We start from the raw sequence: 23,914 nt of genomic DNA, 5'->3' as shown, positions 1-23,914 counted from the left end.
AGGCCGCCGCCGCTCTCCATTGGGCGCGGCGCGGCGGCGGGGGGGCTATAAAAGGTCGGCGGCGGCGCGGCGGGGCCGGCGGCGGCGGCGGGATGGAGGCGGAGGAGGAGGGGGCGCGGCTGGCGGCGCGGCTGGCGGCGGGCGGGCAGGGCCATGTGCTGCGCTTCTGGCCGCAGCTGGGCGCCGCCGAGCGCCGGGAGCTGGCGGCCGAGCTGCGGGGCATGGACGTGGCCGAGATCAACGGCTTCTTCCGCAGGGCGAGGGGCGGCGGCGGCGGCGGCGGCGCCGCGGGGGCGCCGGACGGGAGGATGGAGCCGGTGCCGCGGGACGCGCTGGGCAGCGCCTCCCGGGACCGCGGGCTGCTGCCGGGCTGGGAGAGCCGCGGTAGGTGCGGGGCGGGCGCGGGCAGGGCGCGGGGCGGGGGGGCTCGGTCCCGGCGGTGCCGGGCCCCACGCGCGTCCTCCCGTCCCCGCAGGGCTGGCGGAGATCGCGGGCGGCCGCGTGGGCGCGCTGCTGCTGGCCGGCGGGCAGGGCACCCGCCTGGGCGTCCCCTACCCCAAGGGCATGTGCGACGTGGGGCTGCCCTCCCGCAAGAGCCTCTTCCACCTGCAGGCCCAGCGCCTGCGGCGCCTGCAGCAGCTGGCGGAGGAGCGGCACGGCCAGCCCTGCTGCATCCCCTGGTGAGCCGCGGTCGGGGTCCCCGGGGGGGCTGCGGCACCGCGGGGCGGGTGTCCCCCCCCCCCCCCCCGCCCCGGGGTCCGAGGGGCGCTGCGAGGAGGCCCCGCAGGGTTTGGGGCGCTGACCGCCCGCGCCGCGGCAGGTACATCATGACGAGCGGCCGGACCGTGGAGTCCACCAGGGAGTTCTTCCAGAAGCACCGCTACTTCGGCCTGAAGAAGGAGAACGTCGTCTTCTTCCAGCAGGGCATGCTGCCCGCCCTGGGCTTCGACGGCAAGATCCTGCTGGAGGAGAAGGGCAGGATCTCCATGGCGCCAGGTCTGCGGGCGGCAGGGGACGAGATGCGGGGCTGAGGACGAGTTGTGGGGACAGCCGGGCTGGGCGTCCCGCTGCCCCCAGCCTGCTCCCCGCTCCTCTCGGCCAGGCTGCCTGCTGGCAGCTCCCGGGGGGCAGCTCCCGGCGTGACGCAGGCTGGGAGGTGTCGGTTTTGGCAGGGAGGACCAGGGTGGGGTACAGCCGGGCTGGGGATCCTCCGTCATGCTGAGTCCATTTCCCGGCTCGGAGGAGGAGGAGGAGGGTGGGCGCGGTTGGCTCAGCAGGACGGCCACGTGTCACCGTGCCCTGACGCCTTCTTCCCTCCCCAGATGGCAACGGGGGCCTGTACCGGGCCCTGGGGGCGCACGGCATCGTGGACGACATGGAGCGGAGGGGCGTGCAGAGCGTCCACGTCTACTGCGTGGACAACATCCTGGTGAAGGTGGCCGACCCCGCGTTCATCGGGTTCTGCTTGGAGAAGGGAGCCGACTGCGGTGCCAAGGTATTGTTCGTGGGCAGCCCTGCTCCTCGCCTGGCTTCCCTGGGCCCTTGCCCTTCCCCACCAGTCTGCTGCATCCGAGGGAAGGGCTACAGGAGGAGCAGAGCGTTACTGACCCTGTCTGTGCCGTCCTGGGCACGCAGCGGGTGCAGCTGACCGCTGGCCCCGTGCCCCACCTGTAGGATGTTGCACGCCCAAAGTTTTATTCGAAGGCTGGATTAGCAGCGAAAGGGGCCGAGCGCTTGTGTTTGCGTTGGGCTTGGCTCTGGCAAACAGGTGATAGGGCTCGCTGTCCTTGAAGCTTTCAGAGCGTGAGCTGGGAGGCAGAAGGCTGTCAGTCCCTCCCTCTGGCCCGGGTGGCAGGAGGAGGAAATAAACCCTGATGCGCACAAAGGGAAGCCCTGCGTTCCTGGCTCATGGCCCGACTGGGCTGTAAGGGCAGGTAACGTGTCGGGGCGGCTCTGCTGAGCTGACAGCCCCCTGCTGTTCACGCGGGGGCCAGATGCCAACGTCTGCCTGTGTCCTCTGCCTGCCACAAGCAGGCCTGGTGCCAGGTCCTGGGTGCGACTGACAGCCGTCACCCAGCCCTGCCGCCTCGCCCTCTGGCCACCGTCACCAGAGCCGCCTGGGCTGCAGCATCCTCGTGCCTCCCCTGGCCCTGCTTTCAGAAAACCGCCCCCGTGGGGGCCGCCGGATACGTGGGGTGTGTTGGGGCCTTTCCCTGACGTGCTTCCCGTGGGCAGGTGGTGGAGAAGACGAACCCTACGGAGCCGGTCGGCGTGGTGTGCCGCGTGGACGGCGTCTACCAGGTGGTGGAGTACAGCGAGATCTCCCTGGCCACCGCGCAGAAGCGGGGCCCGGACGGACGGCTGCTCTTCAACGCCGGCAACATCGCCAACCACTTCTTCACCACCGCCTTCCTGAAAGACGTGGTCAAGTACGGGCTCGAGTTACACGCAGCTCCTGTGCTCTGCCCCGTATCTGATGCCTGTCCCCTTCCTACGAGACGTAGGATGGCCACCGTGCGCCGGGGTGGCTGGCCCGGTGCCTCCTTGCTCGCCTGAGTGCCAGCTCTCTCGGCTTCCCGCAGCACTTACGAGCCACAGCTGCAGCACCACGTCGCCGAGAAGAAGATCCCGCACGTGGACATGGAGACGGGGCAGCTGGTCCAGCCCGAGAAGCCCAACGGCATCAAGATGGAAAAGTTTGTCTTCGACATCTTCCAGTTCTCCAAGTAAGACCTTTTCTCGCTGCGGGGGGCGGGCTGGTGGCTGTCCCCGGGCAGCTCTGGGACCCTCTGGGCACTGGGGATGCGGCCACGGGTGATGCCCTGGGGTCAGGACGGGGAGGCAGCTCCTGTGCTGTTCAGCAGGGCTGGGCAGGCGTGCCCTGAGATGGGTGTGAGCAGCAGGAGGTGCTGTGTGCCTCTTGCTCAGCTGAGCTCCGGCCCCTCCCTGCTGCTGGGCCAGGGGGACATCTGCCGACCCTACAGCCGGGGGTGGCAGGGAGAGGGAGCAGGCACATCTCCCAAACGCGACCCTGACCCTTCTGCGTCCCGTTCCCTCCCTGTCCCCCAGGAAGTTTGTGGTGTACGAGGTGCTGCGCGAGGACGAGTTCTCTCCTCTGAAGAACGCGGACAGCCAGAACGGCAAGGACAACCCCACCACGGCCCGGCACGCCCTGATGTCCCTGCACCACCGCTGGGTTCTCAACGCGGGGGGGCACTTCGTGGATGAAAACGGCACGCGCATCCCCGCCATCCCGCGGTGAGTCGCTGCTCTCGCTGCTTCCCCGAAAACCCTTGGCCTTCCTGTGGGTCGTAGCTGCTGGATACAGGAGCCTCCTCTGTGCTCTTGGGCTGGCTGGAAAACACGAGGCAGTCCCCAGCCCTCGTCAGTGTTCGTGCTCCTGCAACCCGCACTGCTGGAGCCAGCAGCCGTGGGCCCTTGTCCCGGGTGGTACGTGGGGCAGAGCCGGGCGCGGGCTGCAGGAGGAGCTCTCAGCCCGCAGGAGCCGCTTCCCTTCTCATTTCAAGCCCCAGAAACTGAGCCCCGCAGTCTCCGTTGCAGCCAAGGCTGCCCGTGCAGGCCAGAGGGGGCTTCCCAAAGCCCGACACAGCCGCCAGCAGATCGCAGCACCCCACCGAGGGAGGAGAGCAACCCCCGACTCACTCTGCTCTTTTTCTATCCCACCCTCGTTAACCCTTGTTTATTCCCACTAGCCTCACAAACGGAAGGTCAGACGCCCCCCCGGCCGATGTCAATGCCAAGTAACTATTCGTGCAGCCGGGCTGCGGTGCATGGTGGCGGGGCTGCGCTTAGGGACTAACGGGCTCCGGGCCGAGCGCTGCAGCGGGGCCGTGCAGGGCACCGGGGACTAACGGGGGCTCGGGGCGCATGCTGGCACCGGGGCACGTCTCACGGAGGGGTCCTGCAGGTGGCTGATCGGTGGCACTGCTCCTGCCTGGGGCTCCTTTCTGCAGAGGCTCGGGGTCAGCACGTGGGGAGAAGGCAAAGGGTTTTGTGCTGCTCCAGCACCGCAGGACGTGGGGAGCAGCGGTCCCAGGAGCGGGGCTGCCTGGCCCGTGCAGGAGGGCAGGCAGCCTGCTGCTGGTGGGCAGCGGCAGGGCCCGGGAGCCGTTGCGAAACGCTTGGAGTTTCCCTCCTTCCCGGCACGGCGGTCAGCGCAGCCCGGGCTCATCCCGGCACGGAGCAGCGCGGCCGGCTCCGACCCCGGCCGGTCCCGCAGCTGGAGGTGGCTGCTCTCCTGGTGGCTGCCCGGCAGCCTGGTCCCTGGAACGGGATTAAAAACACGAACTGAAGGCCGGGCGGGCTTTGATGTAGCACATGTGAATCCTAACGTGGGCGGTCGGCTGTGCTTGTGTGACTTCAGCTATGGAGTTCTGAAGAGCCAGACTGCGAAATTGGTGAAAGCCCCTGGCTAAGGGGGACTTGGAAATTTATGGGAAGAGGCTGGAAAGTGTTAAGAAGTGTTAAAACAGTCTGGAACAGCAGACTGTTCCCCAGGCGCGGGGAACACCTGGGGCTTCAGCGTGTGTGTGTGCTCCTGGGATAAGTGAGCGGCTGGGGAATGGGCGAGCTTGTTAGCTTCATCCCCTTCACGAGCAGCTGCACCTCCTGCTGCTCTCGGGTGGATAACGCCTAGGTTCCTGGTTTGTAGTTCAGAACTCCAAGTGCTTTCCGGTTTATAGATGGGCCATCGTGCTGGTTAGAATGCAGGATAAAGGATGCAACTCTTAAATTATCTTGAAGCCAATCAGACCGCAAGGAAAGCACAGGAGGAGGAAGGGCAACCAGCTCGCTTGCAGCGCCGAGTGCAGCGGGGCTGCGCTCTGGGGACATAGATGCTGCTGTAGTTGCACACGTGGAGAGGCACGTAGATCCTCTTGAAAACTGCACCTCAAGCTCTCTTCCCTTTCAGCTGCTGCTGGTGTCTAAACCTTAGCTTGCACCTAGGTGGAGAGCACGCGAGGCTTGACTAACCCGGGGGGCGGCGTGCGGTGGCTCTGCCTGTGCCAGCCCCTCGCCGCCTGGCTCAGCCCGCGGGGCTCCTGGCGGGCAGGGACTGACGCTCGGGGCTTTCTCTCTGCAGCTTGAAGGACGCCAATGACTTGCCCATCCAGTGTGAGATTTCTCCCCTCATCTCCTACGGCGGAGAGGTAAGGGGCACGGGACAAAGCACACGGGGAGGCTCACAGCCTGTGTGCGCTAATGCTGGCCTGGGGACACGCTCCCAGACCCCCGGGAGTGGAGCAGAGCAGGGTGAAGGCATCCTCGGGTTCGTGGTGACGTTACCTGCGGCACTCGAGGCTGTGGCCCTGAACCTCTGACACGGGTGGGGTGGGAGCCTGCCCGTGAGCAGTGCGGTAGGTCGGCAGAGGAGGCACAGGACGGCTCTCCAAGCAGCGCAGTCCCTTTAGGACGTAGCGAGGCTGGGGGCCGGGCTCTGGCCTCAGCGGGGAGCCCCCAAGCAGCACCACTGCGAGCAGCCGCAGGCAGCACGCCCGCCTTCCTCCAGCTTCCTAACGAGCTGCTTCCCCCCCCGCCAGGGTCTGGAGAAGTACGTGAAGGACCGGGAGTTCCGTGCGCCTCTGATTATCGACGAGGACGGGGTCCACGAGCTGGTGAAGAATGGGATGTAGCGGCTGCCCGCCCCGGCTGGCACCCCGACACCTCGGACACATGAAGGTTTATCGCTGGAGCTGCCGGGGGCTGGTCCTGCTCCCTCTGAGCTCCCGCAGAGGAGGACGCAGCCCGCTCGGTTCTTGGCGCGTCGTATGCTTCTATTTATATTTTAATTTAAAAACCAAACACTTTATGGATTTCCCCTGCCACGAAGCACAGCTGCGGTGCTGCTCTTTGCACTTCAGGCTGTGGGCATTTATTTTTAAACGTGTATATAGTAATAGTCATTGTACATGCAGAGGATTTTTATGGTACGGGGCTGGGGGTAATCTTGAATTTTTATTTTTCTCAAATCTACATGACTATTTTTTTTAATAGGGTTCTCGTCATTGCCCGTGTCCTCCCTTTAGGTCGTCCTTTGTATGTCGCACAACTGGAATTGCCTCATTAAACCCCTGAGTCCCTCCTGTCTGTCATCTGGTGGTGTTTTGCGCCTGGGGCTTTCTGCAGGGGGTCTGCTCGTGGAGCAGAGTCCGACCTCTCCGTGCTGAGCTCCCAGCACGGCGGGGGTGGCTGGCTGGGGAGGAGTCCTGGGCCCGTCCCCTGGCACAAAGGGCTTGTTTGCAGCATTTCTTGGGAAAAGGGGGCTGTGCTTTCCTCTCAAATTCCTGGGAATGGCTGGAGGCCTCAGGCAGGTAGGAACAGGCAGGTGCGCAGCTCCATCGGAGCGCGGGGTGAAGCCAGCCCAGCGCCGTGCCCTCTAGCAGCATCCTGCGGCTCTGTGGGAGGACGCGCTGGCTCCTGCGTGGTGTCCCCACGCCTTGGGGCACAGATCTCCGTGCCGGATGTCACCGAGTCCCCTGGGTGCAGAGGTCGGGCAGCCCCAGGCTCAGACAGGGCTGTGCGGGGGGTCCTGGCTGCTGCCGGGGCTGTGTGTGGCCGGGGCGGGCTGGTGGCTGCTGGTCCCGGGGGAGGTGGGGTGGGACGGGGGCCAGGGGCTGCCGCAGAGTGCTGCGGGTGGTCTGCGTCCCACTGCCCTGTGCCCCTGCTGGCTCTGCTGGCCTGGGGAGCAGCCACCACAGGGAAGGTCCCTGCTTCCTGGGGAGCAGACGGGTGCCCCCAAAGCAGGATGGGGTGCTGGTCTCTGGTGCAGGACAGACCACAGCATGTCGGGGGGATGCAGGTGGCCCCGGCGTGGAGCAGCAGCAGGGGTCTGCAGGGTGCGGGGGGGGGCTCCGCTGGCTCCCCGGGCGCTGGGAGGGATGGGGAGGAGGCGGTGTTTGCCTTGGCCGCTCGGCTCTGTTTGCACACTGACACCTTTGCACCAGGTCCTGGGACGGAGCCCGCTGCCAAGTTATTTCAGCGCTAATTCCAGGTGGCAGGAGGCGAGCGGGGCGGGCTGGCGGCTGTGCCGGCGTGCACGTAGGGGAGCGGGGGCATCCCGCACCGGGGTGTCCCCCCTGGGGCTATGGGGTGGCACAGCCCTGCAGCAGGCACTGCTCCTGCCTGCCCCAGGGGCTCGGGTCTGCCTGCCTGCCTGCCCGGGGCGAGGGTCCCCAGCGCCCCCCCAGCACCCTGCCGGGCAGCCCATGGCTTCCAGTGCAGCTGACTCAGAATTTGTTTGTCTGCAGCCCAGATGGGCCGGCAGTTTGGCAGCGAGGTTTGTTTTGGGGTTTTGGAGCGAGGCGGCGGCGCTCGGACAGGCGCCGTGTCCGGCTCGGGGTGCCCAGCAGGATGAGGGAGCTTTTTGGGGGTGTGCTGAGCTGCTGCTCGGGGAGGTGCTGGTGCGGGAGAGCAGCTCCTGGGCACGTGCACCCCGCGGGGAGGGGGCTGCAGGCACCGGCACCCCCCGCCTGGCTGCCTGGGGTGGCAGCGGGTGCTGCTTCCCTCCCGCTGCGGCATGGGCGCTGGCACAAAATCCAGCAAAAAACAGTTAGAAATAATACTAATTTTTAATTTTTAACTATTGCACAAAAAATGATTCGAACCCGTTATTATTATTTCCTCCGTGCTGCGTCGCACAGTCGGTGGCCGCGGAGCCAAATCGCTGCCTGGAAGTGATGTAAAAGCACAGATCTCAGCGTGCGGCCTGGGGAGCCCCAGGGCTGCTCCCGCTCCCCACGTGGGGCAGGTGGGCTCGGCCGCGGCACCACCCAGCGCAGGCGCTCTGCGAGGAATCGGGGGGCCCCGAGCGGGGCAGCACCCGGAGAGGGGACCGGAGGGGTTGTGGGGGCTCCTCCATCACCCACATTTCGGGGAGCCCCTCCTGGCCCTCGTCTTCGTGGCACAGGAGGAGGGTCGGGGCACGCGTGCCGTCCTGCTGCCTCGGGGTTGAGCGCGGAAAGAAAAACGCTGCCTATTGCTTTAAGCTCTCTCACCGGCCACAGGTCTTTTTTTTTCTTTTTTTTTCGCTCGCGCTATGAATGGGTTTTGCTGTAAATTATAGCTTTGCACACATTCCCTCGGGTCGAGGAAAATAACCTCCGCCGAAAAGCCAGCCTGGATTGGTGACTGGCTCCCCCTCTCCGCTCCCTAATTGAAACCAAATGTGCAAGATGTAGGATTGTGGGATTTCTGGCCGGCTCCCAGGAATCCGCAGAATGCGAGCGCGCTCGCAGAGGCATCTTGCATCAGCCCGGGGAAGTTCGCTCCTCGCCTGGCTCCCACAGCCCGGGCGAGGAGCGAGGAGCCCGCCCGCCCACCACCGCCTCCCCGCTCCGGTGAGTCGCTTGGGGTCCCTGGGGAGGCGTTTGCTGCTCCGTCCTGGGGTTTTGGGGGGATGTAGGGTCTGCCCTGCTCTGCCTGGGACCCCAAAGCTGGAACGGGTCCCCCTGTGGGGCGAGGAGGGGACGGGGCAGCAGCGGCTCCGCGTGGGGCAGCATCCTTGCCTGGGGTGCTGGCGCTTGGCCCTTTCTCTCCGTTTTTCCCCCACTGCCAATGTCTCGCCCCGCGCGCCGTGCCTGGCCAGCGCTTCCTGGTGTCTCCTCCTCTCCCGCCTGCGTGTGTTGGCAGAGCCGGCGGCGGTGCTGGCCGGCCACGGTGGCCCTGCTGTCCCTCTGGTCCCCAAGCTGGGCACAGGCTCACGATGCGGGGGGACGTGGCACGAGCCGTCCCCATCCCGGCGCTGGGGACCTGCTGGTGGCTTCCCGTGCCGTGTGGCCGTGGCGGGGCGATGCCGTGCGTCGTGGCACGCAGCGGGAGGAGGGCCCCAGCCCTCGGCTGCCGGGGGGCCCGTGCTGGGTGCAGCGCCCACGGGGCCACGTCCCCAGCCCTGCTGCCGCTGGGCTGTGCTCTTGGCGTCTCCCCGGGGCAGCTGGTGGCCCTGGGGACACGCCGGGTGCTCCTCGCGCGCCGCACTACTGTAGTGAGCCCGTGGCTGGGGAGACGCCTGCAGCTCCAGAAAATGGGGCTGCATCCAAGCCAGGCAAGGTCTAAAATGGCATTTTGGGGGAGGAGGGGGACTACGCGTCCCGGCATGCTGCTCTGCGCTCCCGCAGCGGCTGCGCCGGTGGCACGGCATGCCGGGGGCTGTAGTGCCAGGCCCCCTACCCAAAACACCGCCTGCCTCGGGCCTTGGCACACCCCAGTCGTCTGCTTGCCCTGCACCAGGCCCCTTCCCGGCACCGGGGTGTGCTCAGGGCACCCACGGGCTCCTTTCTGAACAAGCATGGGTTTTGTTTATTTATTCATTCCCCCCCCCCTAATTTTCCCTGCTAATTTCAGTAGCACAAGAAAGGAGGAAAAATAAAAGGAAAAGGAAAAACAAACAAAAATAAAACGGAAGCGGAACAGGGAAGCCTAAGGGAGGATCTCCACAAACGCTATGCAGTAAAAATTTCCAGCAATCGGAAAACTTGGGCGAACCTTTTCGGGCAAACCGTTGCAAAGCCATCCTCTTTGTCAGGGCTGGTGGAACACAACCAGTTTCCAGCTGTTTTGCCAGCAGCGCTGGGCTGCTCAGACCATGTGCACCTTCGCCCGGCGCCGCCTCCCCGCTGCCTCCAGCCCGGCCCCGCGGCAGGGCGGCGAGCGCTCCACGAGGAGCAAACGCCCCTCTGTTAGCCCAAATGTAAATCCTTCCCCTTCGGGAGGCGGCGGCATCTGGTACCCTGATGCTTAAAGAGTTTACTCAGCCTGAAAGAATAGTGGGGAAAAATCTCTGTGGACATCCGTTGGAATGCAGAAGGAAATTGAGATTTTAGGGTCGGAGAGACTGGCCGTCAGCGAACACCGGAGCCTCGCGCGCTTCTCACCAGCCCCAACTCTGTAGCTGAAATTCCCATTTGCAGCTGAGCTGGCTGGCAACTCAGGCTCTTGCCTAGACTTTGGGGCTGGGAGCAGGAAAAAAGGCAATGGTATATATGCGTTTCCAAAAGAAAGAGGAAAAAAAGGGGAGGAAGATCGCTGTAAGCTGGGGTGTGTGTTTGCGCTGCCCATGGATGGGATGGTGTTGAGCAGAGCCGCCTGCTGAATCCTACAGCCCCTGCTCAGAGCCCCCAGGTGCACGTGAAGGATGTGACCGCTGCCCCCCGAAAGACCCGTGGCTGCAGCGATGAAGCAGAGCTGGGGGCAGCCCCGGGGCTGAGCCAGGGGGTGCCCCGTGCTCACCACCTGCCTGCTCCTATTTAACTGTGCTCGCCTCCTCCTGGGCAGCTCCCGCCGGCCCGGGGCTGGCTCTCACCTCCCTGGTGACACCAAGATTGGCACTGGAGTGGAGAACCATCAAAACAAATACTGCATAAATCTCGGGCAATTACCTGTTATTACGTCTCCGGAGCCAGAAGGCAAGGAAAGCGCGCTTTGCAACGTGATATTGCTGCTGCGAGCCGAGGTTGTGCAACGTGCTGCTTTCCAAGCCACCCCGAGCGTTTCTGCCTGTTGGCCCAGGACGGTGCTGAGCCCGAGTGGGGCCGTCGGAGGCTCCGTGTGCTGCCCGTGGCCCTTTGGGCAGCAGGGGCGCGGGAGCGGGGTGCCTGAACACCAGCACAGAGGCACGGGGGGGGTTTGGCTGCAGTGCGTGACCCATCCTGGCCGTGTCTCCGCAGGACCGCCGACATGCCAGCCCTCCCCACACCTCTGTTGCTGCTGCTGGTGCCGCTGCTCTGTGTCCCGCGGGCTGCGCGAGCCCAGGTCAACCCGGGTAAGTGAGAGCAGCTTGGTGCTGGGGCCGAGGCAGGGCTAGCCTCAGCTCCAGCCAGGTTTGCAGCTTGGGAATGGGAGGAGAGCGGTGCAGCAGTGCCAGGCGTGCCGCGGGCTGCGCCCGAGCTGTGCATGGGCAGCGGGTGCTGCCGGGGCTCGGTGTCACCGCGGCCCCGCGCTGCCCGGTTTCCTCGGGGCATTTTGTGGATGGAGCTTTGTGGGGCCGGAGCTGGCGGGGAGAGGGTAAACACGGCCAAACAAGCCGGCCTTTCAGCAGCTCTCTTGGCAGCCAGGCGTGAAAAAATAACCCCTGGGAAGCGGCGGGGATGCGGTGCCGAGCAGGGGACGCAGCCCACCCGCTGCTCCGGGTACTTTTCCACCCCCTGTGGGGCCAGCAGGTTTTGTCCCTTGCTGCCAGGGGCAGGTGGGGAGCAGCGAGGTGGCACGGCTGAGGACAGGTGGCTGCGGGTGGGATTTGGGGCTCTGTACTGGGCCCTCCGGGTGCCCAGGGGCTCTCCCACCATCGCCAAAACGCTTTGCAGCAAGGATGATGGGATGTCTGCGTGCTCCCAGTCCTTCCCTGTCCAACAGGGGCAGAACCAGCCCCTGCTAGCTCCTGGCTCGATGCTTCGAGAGGGGCTGGCAGCTCCATTTGCCTGGGCAGGTGTCGGAGACATCCCGTCACCCTTTGTCCCTCCTCCACAAGCCGGAGGGAAGGAGCACACGGCCTCCCCCGCAGCTGCGGAAAGGTGACCTAAACGGGGAGCGAGGGGGCGGCCTGCTCAACACCCCGCTCAGCACCCCGCCGTCTCCTTGCAGCGGTGTGCCGCTACCCCCTGGGTATGTCGGGCGGGCACATCCCCGATGAGGACATCTCCGCCTCCAGCCAGTGGTCCGAGTCCACGGCCGCCAAGTACGGACGGTGAGTGCGGGGCACCGGCAGGGTGGGCGGGGGGGACCCTCGGGGATGCTGAGACGGGACAGGCTCAGCTGGGGCACGGGGACGGCTTTGGCCACCTGCAAACCGCTGCTCTGCCCTCCCCGTGGCACTCGCAGGCTGGACTCGGAGGACGGCGACGGTGCCTGGTGCCCCGAGATCCCGGTGGAGCCCGACGACCTGAAGGAGTTCCTGCAGATCGACCTGCGCGCCCTGCACTTCATCACGCTGGTGGGCACCCAGGGCCGCCACGCCGGGGGCCACGGCAACGAGTTTGCCCCCATGTACAAGATCAACTACAGCCGGGACGGCACCCGCTGGATCTCCTGGAGGAACCGGCACGGGAAGCAGGTGGGGAGGCTGCCGAGCGCCCCGTGCGGCTGCCCACAACCCGCTCCACCCCTCAGCATCCCCGCAGGGCACCGGGGCCGTGCCCACCGCGGTTGTGTCTCCCCAGGTCCTGGATGGAAACACCAACCCTTACGACATCGTCCTCAAGGACCTGGAGCCGCCGCTCATCGCGCGCTTCGTCCGCTTCATCCCCGTCACCGACCACTCCATGAACGTCTGCCTGCGCGTGGAGCTCTACGGCTGCGTCTGGCTCGGTGGGTGGCGTGCGCCCAGGTGCTCAGCTGCCTGTGGGGCTGTCTGTCTGTCTGTCTGTCTGTCCGTCCCATCGGGGCCGCATGGGAGCCAGCTGGGCTCACCACAGCGTGGTCCTGGGGCAGAGCAGCCGCTCACCCTCCCTTCCCCGCAGACGGGCTCGTGTCCTACAACGCGCCGGCTGGGCAGCAGCTCGTCCTCCCCGGCGGCACCGTCATCTACCTGAACGACTCGGTGTACGACGGGGCCTTCGGGTACAGGTGAGGAGCGGGGTCTCATACAGCCAAAGCTGCAAGGATATGGGGTCCCCCTGTTTCCAGGGGCTGTGAGGAGCAGTCAGGTGCCCAGGCTGCTGCTGCTCTCGTGGGGCTGGGCACTATCAGGCTCCCAGTGCTCACCAGAGTCCCCCCTTTCCCCGCCTGTGGCAGCATGACGGAGGGGCTCGGCCAGCTGACGGACGGGGTGTCGGGGCTGGATGACTTCACGCAGACCCACGAGTACCACGTCTGGCCGGGCTACGACTACGTGGGCTGGCGCAACGAGAGCACCGCCGGCGGCTACGTGGAGATCACCTTCGAGTTCGACCGCATCAGGAACTTCACCACCATGAAGGTCCGTGCGCCCCATGCCCCCCGGCCCCGTCCCTCGGCGGGCCGTGCTCACGGGCTGCCCCACAGGTGCACTGCAACAACATGTTCGCCAAAGGGGTGAAGATCTTCAAGGAGGTGCAGTGCTATTTCCGCTCCGACGCTGGCGAGTGGGAGCCCAACGCCGTCTCCTCGGTGCTGGTGCTGGACGACGTGAACCCCAGCGCCCGCTTCGTCACCGTGCCCCTGCTGCACCGCATGGCCAGCGCCATCAAGTGCCAGTACTACTTCGCCGACACCTGGATGATGTTCAGCGAGATCACCTTCCAGTCGGGTACCGACACGCTGCCGTCCCTAGGATCCCTCCTGCGTGGGGCATTCGGTGGGGAAGCGGGGCTGGGGGTGCCCGTGCCCCCACCCCAACAGGCTCTTCTTCTCCCTTGCCAGATGCAGCCATGTACAACAACTCGGTGCCCCCCCCGGAGATGCCCATGGCCCCCACCACGTATGGTAAGACAATGAAAAGCGTGCCACCCTGAGCCGGGCAGGACTTGGGGTCACCTTCCCATGGGAAGATGTCTGGGGGGGCTCCAAAAGGGGAGAAAAGGGAGCAGGGGCTGTCCCCTCGCCCCAGCACGACCTGCTCTTGCTGTCCCCTCCTGCCAGACCCCACGCTCAAGGTGGACGACAGCAACACGCGCATCCTGATCGGGTGCCTGGTGGCGATCATCTTCATCCTGGTGGCCATCATCGTCATCATACTGTGGCGGCAGTTCTGGCAGAAGATGCTGGAGAAGGTGGGCACGTGCGGGGTGGCTGGTGGGCTCTCACTGCAGCCCCCTGCTAACCGAGGGCAATCACAGAGGTGTCTGTGCCAAACTCTTCTCTGTAGGGGCAGATAATAGGGGGGGTGACAGCTGCAATATGTCTGGGGGGACAAATGCCTTCCCAGTGCTGCAGCCTTGGGGCAGGGCATCAGAAAGGGGTCTCTGGCCACGGTGGTGGGACCTGGTGCCGGGACAGGGCTGCGCTGAGCCCCGGAGGCCCCGTCCCAGCTCTCCGCTCCCTCGCCCCCCTCTCACAGGCATCGCGGAGGATGCTGGATGACGAAATGACCGTCAGCCTCTCGCTGCCCAGCGAATCCAGCATGTTCAACCACAACCGCTCCTCCTCGTCCAGCGAGCAGGAGTCCAACTCCACTTACGACCGCATCTTCCCGCTGGGACCGGACTACCAGGAGCCCTCGCGCCTGATCCGCAAGCTGCCCGAGTTCACGCCGGGGGAGGAGGACACGGGTGAGGAACGGGGAAATCCTCCCGGGGGTCACACGAAGCTGGTGCTTGAAGGCCATCCTCGTGACACTGCAGCGCTGAAGGACGTTGGGGTGCCCACCAGGAGCGTGGGGATGCCGGGGTGGGAGCTGGTCCCGTGCCCTGCCATGGGCAGGACACCCCCGGCAGGGCTGGCCCCGCTGTCTCCCCCAGGCTGCAGCGGCCTCGTGAAGCCGTCCCCGGCCGGTGTCCCCGAGGGCGTCCCCCACTACGCCGAGGCCGACATCGTGAACCTGCAGGGCGTCACGGGAGGCAACACCTACTCGGTGCCAGCCCTCACCATGGACCTGCTCTCCGGCAAGGACGTGGCCGTGGAGGAGTTCCCCAGGAAGCTGCTGACCTTCAAGGAGAAGCTGGGGGAGGGCCAGTTCGGGGAGGTGAGAGAGAGCTGGGCCTCAGTGGGGCTGGGAGGTGCGAGGCACGGCTGGGCAGGGCAGCTGCGGAAGCCTCCTGTGGGGAGCAGCTCACTTCTGCTTGGTGCCTTCACCCCAAAATGGCACCTGGATGGACCCAGGGGAGTGCCCTCGGGTCTGGGCCACCCTGCTCGCGGGCACGGTGCTGGGCTGGGGGAGCCCTGCCTCTGCGGGACCGCAGGAGGTGGAGGTAACGTCTGCCCGCCGCAGGTCCATCTCTGTGAAGTGGAGGGCATGGAGAAGTTCACGGACAAGGACTTCGCTCTGCAGGGCCTGGAGGCCAGCTCCGACCGCCCCGTGCTGGTGGCTGTGAAAATGCTGCGGGCGGACGCCAACAAGAACGCCAGGTACTGGCACCCCTCCCCACAGCCCCGCTGGGGGCAGCCGGGACATTTGGGGGTGCTGGGGTGCCAGGGGTCGGGACCCTGGATCCTTGCTAGTCCTGAGATGCTCCCCAAGCCCCCTCCATCCCCCGAGCACACCCCGAAAGGATCAGCTCCAGGTCCCTCGGGGTATCTTGCGGTGCTTTCCCGTGGGGAGGGACGGGTGGGTTGTCCTGAAGGCCTCTCGGCCCGTCGGCGTGGTCTGCCCGACCCATGTGGTCTCTGTCCCCGAAAGGAATGACTTCCTGAAGGAAATCAAGATCATGTCGCGGCTCAAGGACCCCAACATCATCCGGCTGCTGGCGGTGTGCATCGCGGACGACCCGCTGTGCATGATCACGGAGTACATGGAGAACGGGGACCTCAACCAGTTCCTGTCTCGCCACGAGGCGCAGAGCCCCCCGGACGCCCACGCGCCCACCGTCAGGTAGTGCCAGCGGGACGGGGGCGTGGGGACGGCGGCAGGGCCCCTGCCCCGCTCCTGCCCGGCGCCTCAGTGCCCCGCCGTCTCCCCAGCTACCGCGACCTGCGCTTCATGGCCACCCAGATCGCGTCGGGCATGAAGTACCTCTCCTCCCTCAACTTCGTGCACCGGGACCTGGCCACGCGCAACTGCCTGGTGGGGAAGCGGTACACCATCAAGATTGCCGACTTTGGCATGAGCAGGAACCTCTACAGCGGGGACTACTACCGCATCCAGGGCCGGGCCGTGCTCCCCATCCGCTGGATGTCCTGGGAGAGCATCCTGCTGGTAGGTGGGGGGCTGGCGCGTGCTAGAGCAGTGTGTGGCATCCTCTCCTGGCCACGCTCAGACCCCAGAGAGGCAGCAGGGGCATTTTTTGTCTTCGCGGTGAGCTCGGTCCTTCCCAAGCTCTGGCTCGGAGCTGGGGCTGCGGTGGAGCTCACCCCAGAAGAGAGAGCAGGTCCGTGGGGCTGAGACCCTGAGGAGCCCAGGGCATTTGGGGCCTATGGGGCAGGGCAGGGTGCAGCCCACCCTGACCCCGCTCCGCTCCCTCTGCCCAGGGCAAGTTCACCACGGCCAGCGACGTGTGGGCCTTCGGCGTGACGCTGTGGGAGACCTTCACGCTGTGCCGGGAGCAGCCCTACTCGCAGCTGTCCGACGAGCAGGTCATCGAGAACACCGGGGAGTTCTTCCGGGACCAGGGCCGACAGGTAGGGACGGGATGGGACAGGATGGGCAGCGGGGACTTGGGCTCCTCGGGGACCTGGGGAAAGATTTAGGGTTACGGATAGGAAGAGTGGCCGGGGGGGAGCTGTGGGGCAGGAGCTGTCGGGGCTGTTCACCCGTGGCCAAATCCCACATTGCCACACGAGTTTGGGAGGGCTTTTCCCCAGCAGCCCCGAGCGGCGCGGTGAACTCCCCGGGACCCGCTCGGTGTTGTCCCATGGGTTTTATGTGGCAGTAACTCTCTCCCTCTGTGCTCTCTGCCTTTTGTTTTGAAGACCTACCTTCCCCAGCCCGCGCTGTGCCCGGACTCTATCTATAAGCTAATGCTGAGCTGCTGGCGACGGGACACTAAAGACCGTCCCTCCTTCCAGGACATCCACCGCCTGCTCCACGAGCCAGCCGGCGACGAGTGACCCCGTGCTGCCCAGCCCCACGGGACCCCCCGGCACCGCCCGGACCCGGCGGCACGCCGCGGGCACCTGGTTTAGGTTCTCATTGCACAGCCTAGGAGGAAAAACCCCAACGAGGACGGGGAGCCGAGGCGTGGGACAGCACGGACCCGGAGCTCCTCGGCTGCCCCTGGGGCGGCCGCGGGCTGAGGAGGAGGTTATTTATTGAGGCGCCGCGCTCCTGGCGGCGGGACGGGGACGGAGCGGCGTGCCCCGAGGGAGCAGGGGGCACCGCCAGGAGCCCTGCGGTTACGGGGCGGCAAACTGGAGCTCTCTGGGCTTTTTGGGGGATTTTGGGACACGCCGTGTGGAGGGGCAGGGAGCCCCGCTCGTGCCCGCATGGCATCCAGCCTCTGCTGCCACCCCGAACCTGTGACGGCCTGCAGACGGACTGATGGACAAATGGACAGAAAGACGGATAGCAGGGCCCGCCGCGGCCCTGACCAGGGCTTGTGGGGTCGCCTAAGCCCCCGTGCCCCACCGGGACACCCGTCGGGCCCCCCCGGCCGCGCACGGCGTGCGGGCCTTCGCGCTTCCCTAACCCTGTCCGCGTTACCGTGGCCCTGCTATGTTCCATAGGCGCCCCTCCAGGCGGGGGCCACCCTGCTAAGAGCCCCTCGCTCCATCACTCAGCCTCGTGGTGTCCTTGTGGGGGGGGGGGAGAGACCCTCAGGGGGCAGCACGGGGACTTTGGGGGCTGCTGGCGGGGAGTGGGGGGCGCAGGGAGGAGGATGGGGGTTGTGTGGGGCAAGGAGGGGACCGGGGGCTCGAGGGACCCCTACGGGACCCCTACGGGACCCCTATGGGACCCCTATGGGGCCTCTGCCTGCCCCCTCGGGGCCCGGGGGGGGTTGGGGGGGGGCGAGCTTGGGGGCGAGGGGCGTGGCTAATCGAGGTGGGCGTGGTTAAGAAGTGGGCGGGGCTAAGAGCGGTGGGCGTGGCTAAGAGCGGTGGGCGTGGTCTTTATAGACCCCGCCCCCCTCGCTCGCCCCGCCCACCAGCTCTCGGCCCACCATCACGCCACCGCCCCCCGCGGCCCCGCCCCCGCCGCGCGCGCCGATTGGCCGAGGGCGGAGGGCGGGGCGGTGACGTAAGGCGGGAAAGAGGCGGTTATAGCGCGCCGGGCGGAGGGCGGCGAGCGCGGTGCGGGCATGGAGCGGGTGGTGCTGGTCACGGGCGCCAGCGGGTGAGTGCGGCCGGGACCGGGGACGGGGGTCAGGGATGGGGACCGGGACGGGGACCGAATGCCGTGGGTCGCCCACGCGTCCCCGTAACGTTTTTCCCCCCCTGTGCCCTCGCAGCGGCGTGGGGCTGGCGCTGTGCCGGCGGCTGCTGGAGGAGGACGGCCGCATCCACCTGTGCGTGGCCTGCCGCAACGCCCCCAAGGCCGAGGCCGCGCGCGATGCCATCCTGGAGGCGCACCCCGCGGCCCAGGTCTCCACCGTGGAGGTGGACCTGGGCAGCCTGGCCTCCGTGCTGCGTGCCGCGAGGGAGCTCCGATGCCGGTGAGTGTCCCCACGCGTGCCCCCCTGTCCCTGTGTGTCCCTTCCCCACGCCCCCCTCACCCTGCTGCTCCCGTCTCCACTCAGGTTCCAGCGCCTCGACTTTGTCTACCTCAATGCCGGCATCATGCCCAACCCGCACGTGAACTTCAAGGCCCTCTGGAAGGGACTCCTGACCGGGTAGGGGGATGTGGGGGTGGTTACTGCACGGAGAGGGTGTTGGGGTGGGTGAGGTGTGCCCTGAAGACCCTGCTCCCCTTCCTTGGCACATACCCACAGACTGCTTTGGGTTGGAAGGGATGTTAAAGACCAGCCAGGTCCACCCCCTTGCCCCAGGCAGGGACACCTCCCACCAGGTCCAGGTGCCCTGAGGCCTCTCCTGCCTGGCCTTGAACTCTCCCAGGGATGGGACTTCCCCAGCTTCTCAGGGCAGCCTGTGCCAGTGCCTCAACCCCATGAAAAAAAATCTTATATTTAACCCAAATCCATTCTCGTTCAGTTTAAAACCTTTGCCCCTGGAGCACGTCCCCATACGAGGTGTGGGCTTGCTTGGGGTGGGCTTGGCAGCCAGGTGAGGTGCCCTGCAGCACCTGGTGCAGCGCCTGATGGGCATGGGGTCTAATATAGCTGGGTGCTGAATATAGATGCTAGGCTCCTTTCTTTATGTGCATTAGGCTTGATGCTAGGTCTCTGCTCCATGGCGGAGCTTGGCTTCTGTCTCTCATTCCTCTCTAACTCCTGTCCTTGGCTTCCAGGAAGCTGCTTCACATGCTGACCACAGCGGAAGGTGTAATGACCCAGACGGACAGGCTGAATGGAGACGGGCTGCAGGAGGTGTTTGCTACCAACCTCTTTGGGCACTTTATCCTGGTGAGGCTGCGTACAAAGATCGGGCTGCGAGTCTGGTTGATGTGGCTAGGGATGGACACAGTGGGGGCTGAGGGATCAGTTCTGCCTTACAGCTGCTGACACTGCTGCAGGCTGGAGTCTGACACACAAGGAATGATAAGACAAAGGTCTCAGGCTTTGTTAAAATAGCTCCAAGTGGTGGCAGAGTTGTCATGGCAAGGGGTAATGCAATCTGAAGGTTCCTGTGGTTGGTGGAGAGAGGCAAACCGTACTTCTCTCCCTCCTGGGAGGGGACACCAAGGCTTGGTTCTGTTAGATGCTGAGGTGTTAAACAGCTGTGCCAAAGGGTGCCAGCTGCTTGCAGGTGTTCCTGGGGAAACCTGGGCTGAAGCTGCACCTGAGCTGTGGCTTCTCTGTCAGAACTTCTTATACAGCTTGCTGGCTTGCGTGTGGCCAGTCTGGTGAAGACTGGCTAAGACCGGGAGCAGCTTTTCAGAACGGTAAAACCATACCGTAAGGCTTTAAAAGTGCCATGCTCAGTAGGCTAACAAGTCTCTTGCAGATCCGTCAGCTCGAGTCTCTGCTCTGCGGGAACGAAAAGCCTTCCCGGCTCATCTGGACCTCTTCTAGCAACGCCAGGGAATCTGCCTTCAGCCTCTCCGACTATCAGCATGCCAAGGGGCAGGAATCATACAGTTCCTCCAAATACGCCACTGACCTGACAAGTGTGGTTCTGAACAGGAGACTTAATAAGCAGGTGACAATGGGATTTGTGTGTCTGAAGAGACTAATGAGCACCTCTTATTTGTAATTATCGTTGCATTGTTGTTACCTCGTTGCATTAATTCCTAGCAGTCGGGTATGTTTCCTAGTGCATATGTAAGAACTGACCATGGGGGCTCTCAGACTGCCAGCTTCCTGGTCGGGCAGCCCACCGCTGAGGTTTTCTGTCTGTTTTTAATGTCAGTGGGTTTTAGCTGAAAGCAGAAGCTTTTAGGAGAGGTTCCTACCTTCCTAAAGCTTTCTCTTTAGATGAAGAGTTGATCTTAAAGAGCAAAGAGCTGCTGCTGTAACTGTGTGGGTTTGTGGGGTGGCTGCTGAACTGCATGTAGACCACCAGCATGAGGTCCTGATGTGTCAGGAGGCTGTGTGGTGGGCTTGTAACAGGCACGGATTTAATGTGAAGGCCTCTAATTTGGGACCCTCAAAAGTCAGTCTGATCACTCTGGTTCTTGCAGTCCCAGAGACATGGGTATGTGCTATTGTTCTCTGTAATCCCCTTTGCTGTCCTGCTGGGAGGTGCCCCGAGGGAAGGGGTATGTTTCCTTCTCTACTCTGGGGAACTTACAAACCGTGTTTCCTCTCTGCAGGGTCTGTATTCCAGTGTTGTTTGTCCTGGTCTCGTCATGTCTAACATGACCTACAGAATTTTGCCAGTGTTTCTGTGGACGCTGCTAATGCCCATCATGTGGCTGGTGAGTGAAGCTCTTGGCTGGTTTGGGGGCATGTGTTGGAGTTGCTTTGGATTGAGGTGTTGATGTGTTTCACTGCCAGTGATGTGCAGCCTGCTTGTGGCTCCTGGATGCTACTGCTGCTACGTAGCTGTCCCTTCGGTTGGGTTGGGCAAGCTGGCCCTTTGCAAGCAGCCTCCTGACTTTGTTGAGGGGCTGGTGGTTCCTCAAGGTAATACTGACCTGGAGCTGCAGGCTTCTTTGGGGAAAGAGGCGGTCTCCTCCCTGCTGCTCTTGCTGGCAGCTCAGCTGTCTGTGCTGACTTGCGACTGCACTGCTGTGCAGCAGTGTGAAGTGCCTGTGATCTGTCGGAGGGCTTTCTGGGTTCTCTCTGGGTGTCTGCTTCTCGGGGGCTGTTCCTCCAGAGAAGGTGGAAGGCTTGGGGAGTTAGAGGACAGGGCTTTACTGCATCCACATGGTGTTGGGCAGAGGGCCCTGCTGGTGTCTTTGCTCTGCTGTCGGTTCCTCCTGAGGAACAAGTGGGAAGGAGAAGCAGAGAAAGTGTAACCACATCTTGTAGACCTGTCCTTTAGCATCTTGGGGCTCAGTTTTCCCAGCTGAGCTCCCCTGAGCCCTTCCTGTAGTTCTGCTGCTGGGCAGTGCTGTACACACAGCCAGAGCTCAGCCCTTCAAGCTCCCGTTGACAGCCTGCTGTGGGCCCGTAAAATACTGGGTTTCAGTGGCAGCAGAGTTCAGGATGAAACTTGTCCCTTGTGCCTTGAAATGCTGTTCATTTTTGCAGCAGGCTTTGCTTTCTAAGGGTATAGAAAAAAATACTGAAAAATACAAAGTCATCTGCTCTCTATTGCCTTTCCTTCTGCTTCCCCAAACTGCCTCTGCCTTTCTTCCTGAGGATTCAGCTTTTAGGTTCGGTACTGTCCCTGCTTGCAGCCTTGCTGCAGGTGTAGCAGGATGGGCCTTCCTGCTGGAGCTGCCCGCGTGACAGCATCCAACCCTGCCGGATCACCTTTCTCCTGGCAGAGGAGAAGGTAGAAGGCAGTGCCTTCTCGTGTGTCCTCCAGCGCTGGTGGCATTGCGGATCCGTTTTGCCTCCTGCCTTACGTGATCCCGATGCCACGGAGACAAGGCGCCTGCAGGGTGCGTGTTTGGCACCCTGCCTCTGGGCTGGCTCCACATGGAGGCCTGGGGTCCTGGATCTGGTGGGGGCTCCAGAGAACCGAGCTCCTGATGCTAAAGAGGTGCTCTGGTTGCAAGCAGGTGCTGTGGCCTTTAGTTGGATTTCAAAAGCATTTCTACCCCTGGTAGGTGATCTCGTTTCTCTGGCAAGCTCAGCAACACCTTGGGCCAAAACACTGATTCTGCCTTGTATTTCATTTCCCCTCAGATACGCTTTTTTGCCAAGACTTACACCCTGACACCGTTTAATGGAGCAGAAGCCCATGTAAGTGGTTCACAACCTGATTTAATAGCCCTCCCTCCTGGGTAGCTCTCTGTCTGCAGGCTGGAACCAAGAGCCCTGCTGCAGGCTGTGTGCTGCATCTCCCCTCTGAATCGCTCCCAGCAGGGAGCCCCGGGGCACCAGCAGTGCCAGGGCTGGCCCCACAGGTGCTGGATGCTTCGTGCCCATCATTGGGTTTCCATAGAAGGGAGGGATTTGGGGAAAACCCTGTCCCTTAAATCTCTGCTCCACTGCTGTTTGTCCTAGGTGTGGCTGTTCAAACAGAAGCCAGAGTACCTGGATGCGCTTGCCAAGTACCACAGCTGTACCTCTGGGCTGGGGAAGAACTACGTGGAGCCCAGAAAGGTGAACAGGGCGGCCCCCTGTGGTGGGGGGCTCGGCTGGGCCGTGGTCCTGCTCTGGAGCAGGAATTGGGCGTGTGTTGGGTGCAGGGAGGGATTGGGGTTGTCTGTGAGGCTTCCTGGGGTACCTCCAGCCCTGTGCTGGGGTCTGGGAGCTTCTAGGGCAGGCCAGGAAGGCTTGTGGTAGAGGATGTGAAGCTCGGTGTGGTGTGGGGTGAAGTCAGGTTGTTGTGCCTGTTCCTTAGTCGCATGGTCCCTCTGTGCTGGGGGCAGAGAGAAGCAGCAAGAACGGCTGCTGTCAGCTGAAGTTCAGCCCATGGCAGTGGGGCATGGGAGCTGGAGGTATTTAGGTCTCTGATGCCCGTGCTTCACACCTGGGACTCTGCTGCACCATGAGCTGGACTTGATCAGGTTCAGGCTATGTCCTGGTGTTATGACAGCGGAGGTGCTGCTCAGAACAGGATCAGCGTGTGATTCCCCCAAAACATGCTCTGTCCTGTGCCCTGGAGTTGGATGCCTTTGGGTGCCCCTCTGAACACAAGTTCTGCAGGGGCATCCTGCTGTCCCCAGAGCTGCCCACAGGGCTTGTGCTGGCTGCCGTCAGCAGAGCCTCTTACTAATCTTGCTCTCTTCCAGATGGATGTGGACGAAGAAACTGCTGAGAAGTTTTACCAGAAGCTGTTGGAACTGGAGGAGCAGGCTCTGGAGAGATACGGTGACCTCCTAGACTAAGTAAAAGCCTGTCTCTGTGGGTTAACAGGCTCATGTCAGTAACATGGGCTTCCTTCACTCTGGTGCTACTTGTGCCTGCCGTTGTGCAGGCACATGGCTTCAGACCCCATCTTCCTTCTCTACAGAAGGTGAACAATTCCTGAAGAGGGAATGTGAAAACTGAAGAGAAATACTTAGTCTTTCTGGTATGGGACCTTTCTGGCATAGAACTGGAAACCTAGTGTAGGTGGAAACTGTCTTAACACAGTTGCGAGTTTGTTTGTTTTCCAAAAGCATGACTGAGCTGCCTACAGCTCGGGAAGAACCTCAAAACATGGTTTACATCTGGCTTAGTGTGGGAAAGGCAACAGCCTGGGTGCCGCCGTGCCTCGTGGCTCCACCAGTCTTTCGAGACGGCTCCCACTCGTGACCTGTGGTTAATCCTGCAGTACTTGAAGGCCCATCCTTGGCAGAGCAGCTTCTGTGCCTACACCCGAGCTGGGGCCAGCTCTCCAGGCGTGCTCAACAAGATCTGACCTCTGGAAGTCAGGCTCTGTCACATCTGAAGCAAAGCTCCAGGAAAAGCTGGGCTGGGCCTAAAATGAACGTGCACCCCTTGCCTCAGCTGTGAGGACAGGTGCCTGTCCAGACATGAGCCATCCTGTGGATTTGGGGCCATATATTCCAACCGTGACCATCTGGAAAGGCTGAAACTGCTGATGGTAGCTAGGTTTCAGGGCTAGACTGCTCTGTAGCACGAATGAGAGGTTACCCTGTTATTTTATCTATTTAACTGTCTTTTTGTGTTTACTGTACCAAGTATTCTTCCTGTTGTCTGTTTTGGGAGCTTCACTGAGTGCCTGGTGTACTTCAAACGCTGCAACAAATAAATAATTGGAACTGACTTGTGGC

General features: G+C 63.4%; 3 protein-coding genes across 8 annotated transcripts; all 3 read left to right on the top strand.

The window, feature by feature from the left end:
• The first annotated feature begins 74 nt into the window (after positions 1 to 74).
• On the top strand, positions 75 to 6,108 carry UAP1 (UDP-N-acetylglucosamine pyrophosphorylase 1). Of its 5 annotated transcripts, XM_067001426.1 has the most exons (11): positions 75 to 384; positions 476 to 680; positions 821 to 996; positions 1,323 to 1,495; positions 2,236 to 2,429; positions 2,583 to 2,726; positions 3,070 to 3,258; positions 3,714 to 3,761; positions 4,765 to 4,884; positions 5,105 to 5,171; positions 5,562 to 6,108. In XM_067001426.1, exons 1-11 carry the CDS (start codon positions 93 to 95, stop codon positions 5,652 to 5,654), a joined length of 1,701 nt encoding a protein of 566 aa, XP_066857527.1. In that variant the 5' UTR covers positions 75 to 92; the 3' UTR covers positions 5,655 to 6,108. The 5 variants fall into 5 exon arrangements, with proteins under 5 accessions (XP_066857527.1, XP_066857528.1, XP_066857530.1 ...); XM_067001427.1 differs by lacking the exon at positions 3,714 to 3,761; XM_067001429.1 differs by lacking the exon at positions 4,765 to 4,884 and having other exon boundaries at positions 76 to 384; positions 3,714 to 3,728.
• Positions 6,109 to 8,223: 2,115 nt separating this feature from the next.
• Positions 8,224 to 17,296, top strand: DDR2 (discoidin domain receptor tyrosine kinase 2). Of its 2 annotated transcripts, XM_048080338.2 has the most exons (17): positions 8,224 to 8,357; positions 10,683 to 10,777; positions 11,596 to 11,698; positions 11,833 to 12,064; positions 12,171 to 12,318; positions 12,471 to 12,576; positions 12,745 to 12,928; positions 12,994 to 13,237; positions 13,351 to 13,413; positions 13,570 to 13,700; positions 13,988 to 14,198; positions 14,388 to 14,611; positions 14,858 to 14,994; positions 15,266 to 15,457; positions 15,547 to 15,781; positions 16,054 to 16,203; positions 16,495 to 17,296. In XM_048080338.2, exons 2-17 carry the CDS (start codon positions 10,693 to 10,695, stop codon positions 16,630 to 16,632), a joined length of 2,583 nt encoding a protein of 860 aa, XP_047936295.1. In that variant the 5' UTR covers positions 8,224 to 8,357; positions 10,683 to 10,692; the 3' UTR covers positions 16,633 to 17,296. The 2 variants fall into 2 exon arrangements, with proteins under 2 accessions (XP_047936295.1, XP_066857410.1); XM_067001309.1 differs by lacking the exons at positions 8,224 to 8,357; positions 10,683 to 10,777 and adding an exon at positions 11,503 to 11,525.
• A 407-nt stretch (positions 17,297 to 17,703) lies between these two features.
• HSD17B7 (hydroxysteroid 17-beta dehydrogenase 7) lies at positions 17,704 to 23,906 on the top strand. Its single transcript, XM_067001310.1, has 9 exons — positions 17,704 to 17,854; positions 17,970 to 18,173; positions 18,258 to 18,350; positions 18,926 to 19,040; positions 19,582 to 19,776; positions 20,390 to 20,494; positions 21,876 to 21,932; positions 22,197 to 22,295; positions 22,928 to 23,906. Exons 1-9 carry the CDS (start codon positions 17,820 to 17,822, stop codon positions 23,021 to 23,023), a joined length of 999 nt encoding a protein of 332 aa, XP_066857411.1. The 5' UTR covers positions 17,704 to 17,819; the 3' UTR covers positions 23,024 to 23,906.
• Positions 23,907 to 23,914: the final 8 nt, after the last annotated feature.

Source organism: Anser cygnoides, chromosome 8 (assembly GCF_040182565.1).
Source record: "Anser cygnoides isolate HZ-2024a breed goose chromosome 8, Taihu_goose_T2T_genome, whole genome shotgun sequence".
In the NCBI taxonomy this organism is placed as follows: domain Eukaryota; kingdom Metazoa; phylum Chordata; class Aves; order Anseriformes; family Anatidae; genus Anser; species Anser cygnoides.
This window is presented reverse-complemented; position numbering and strand designations above follow the sequence as displayed.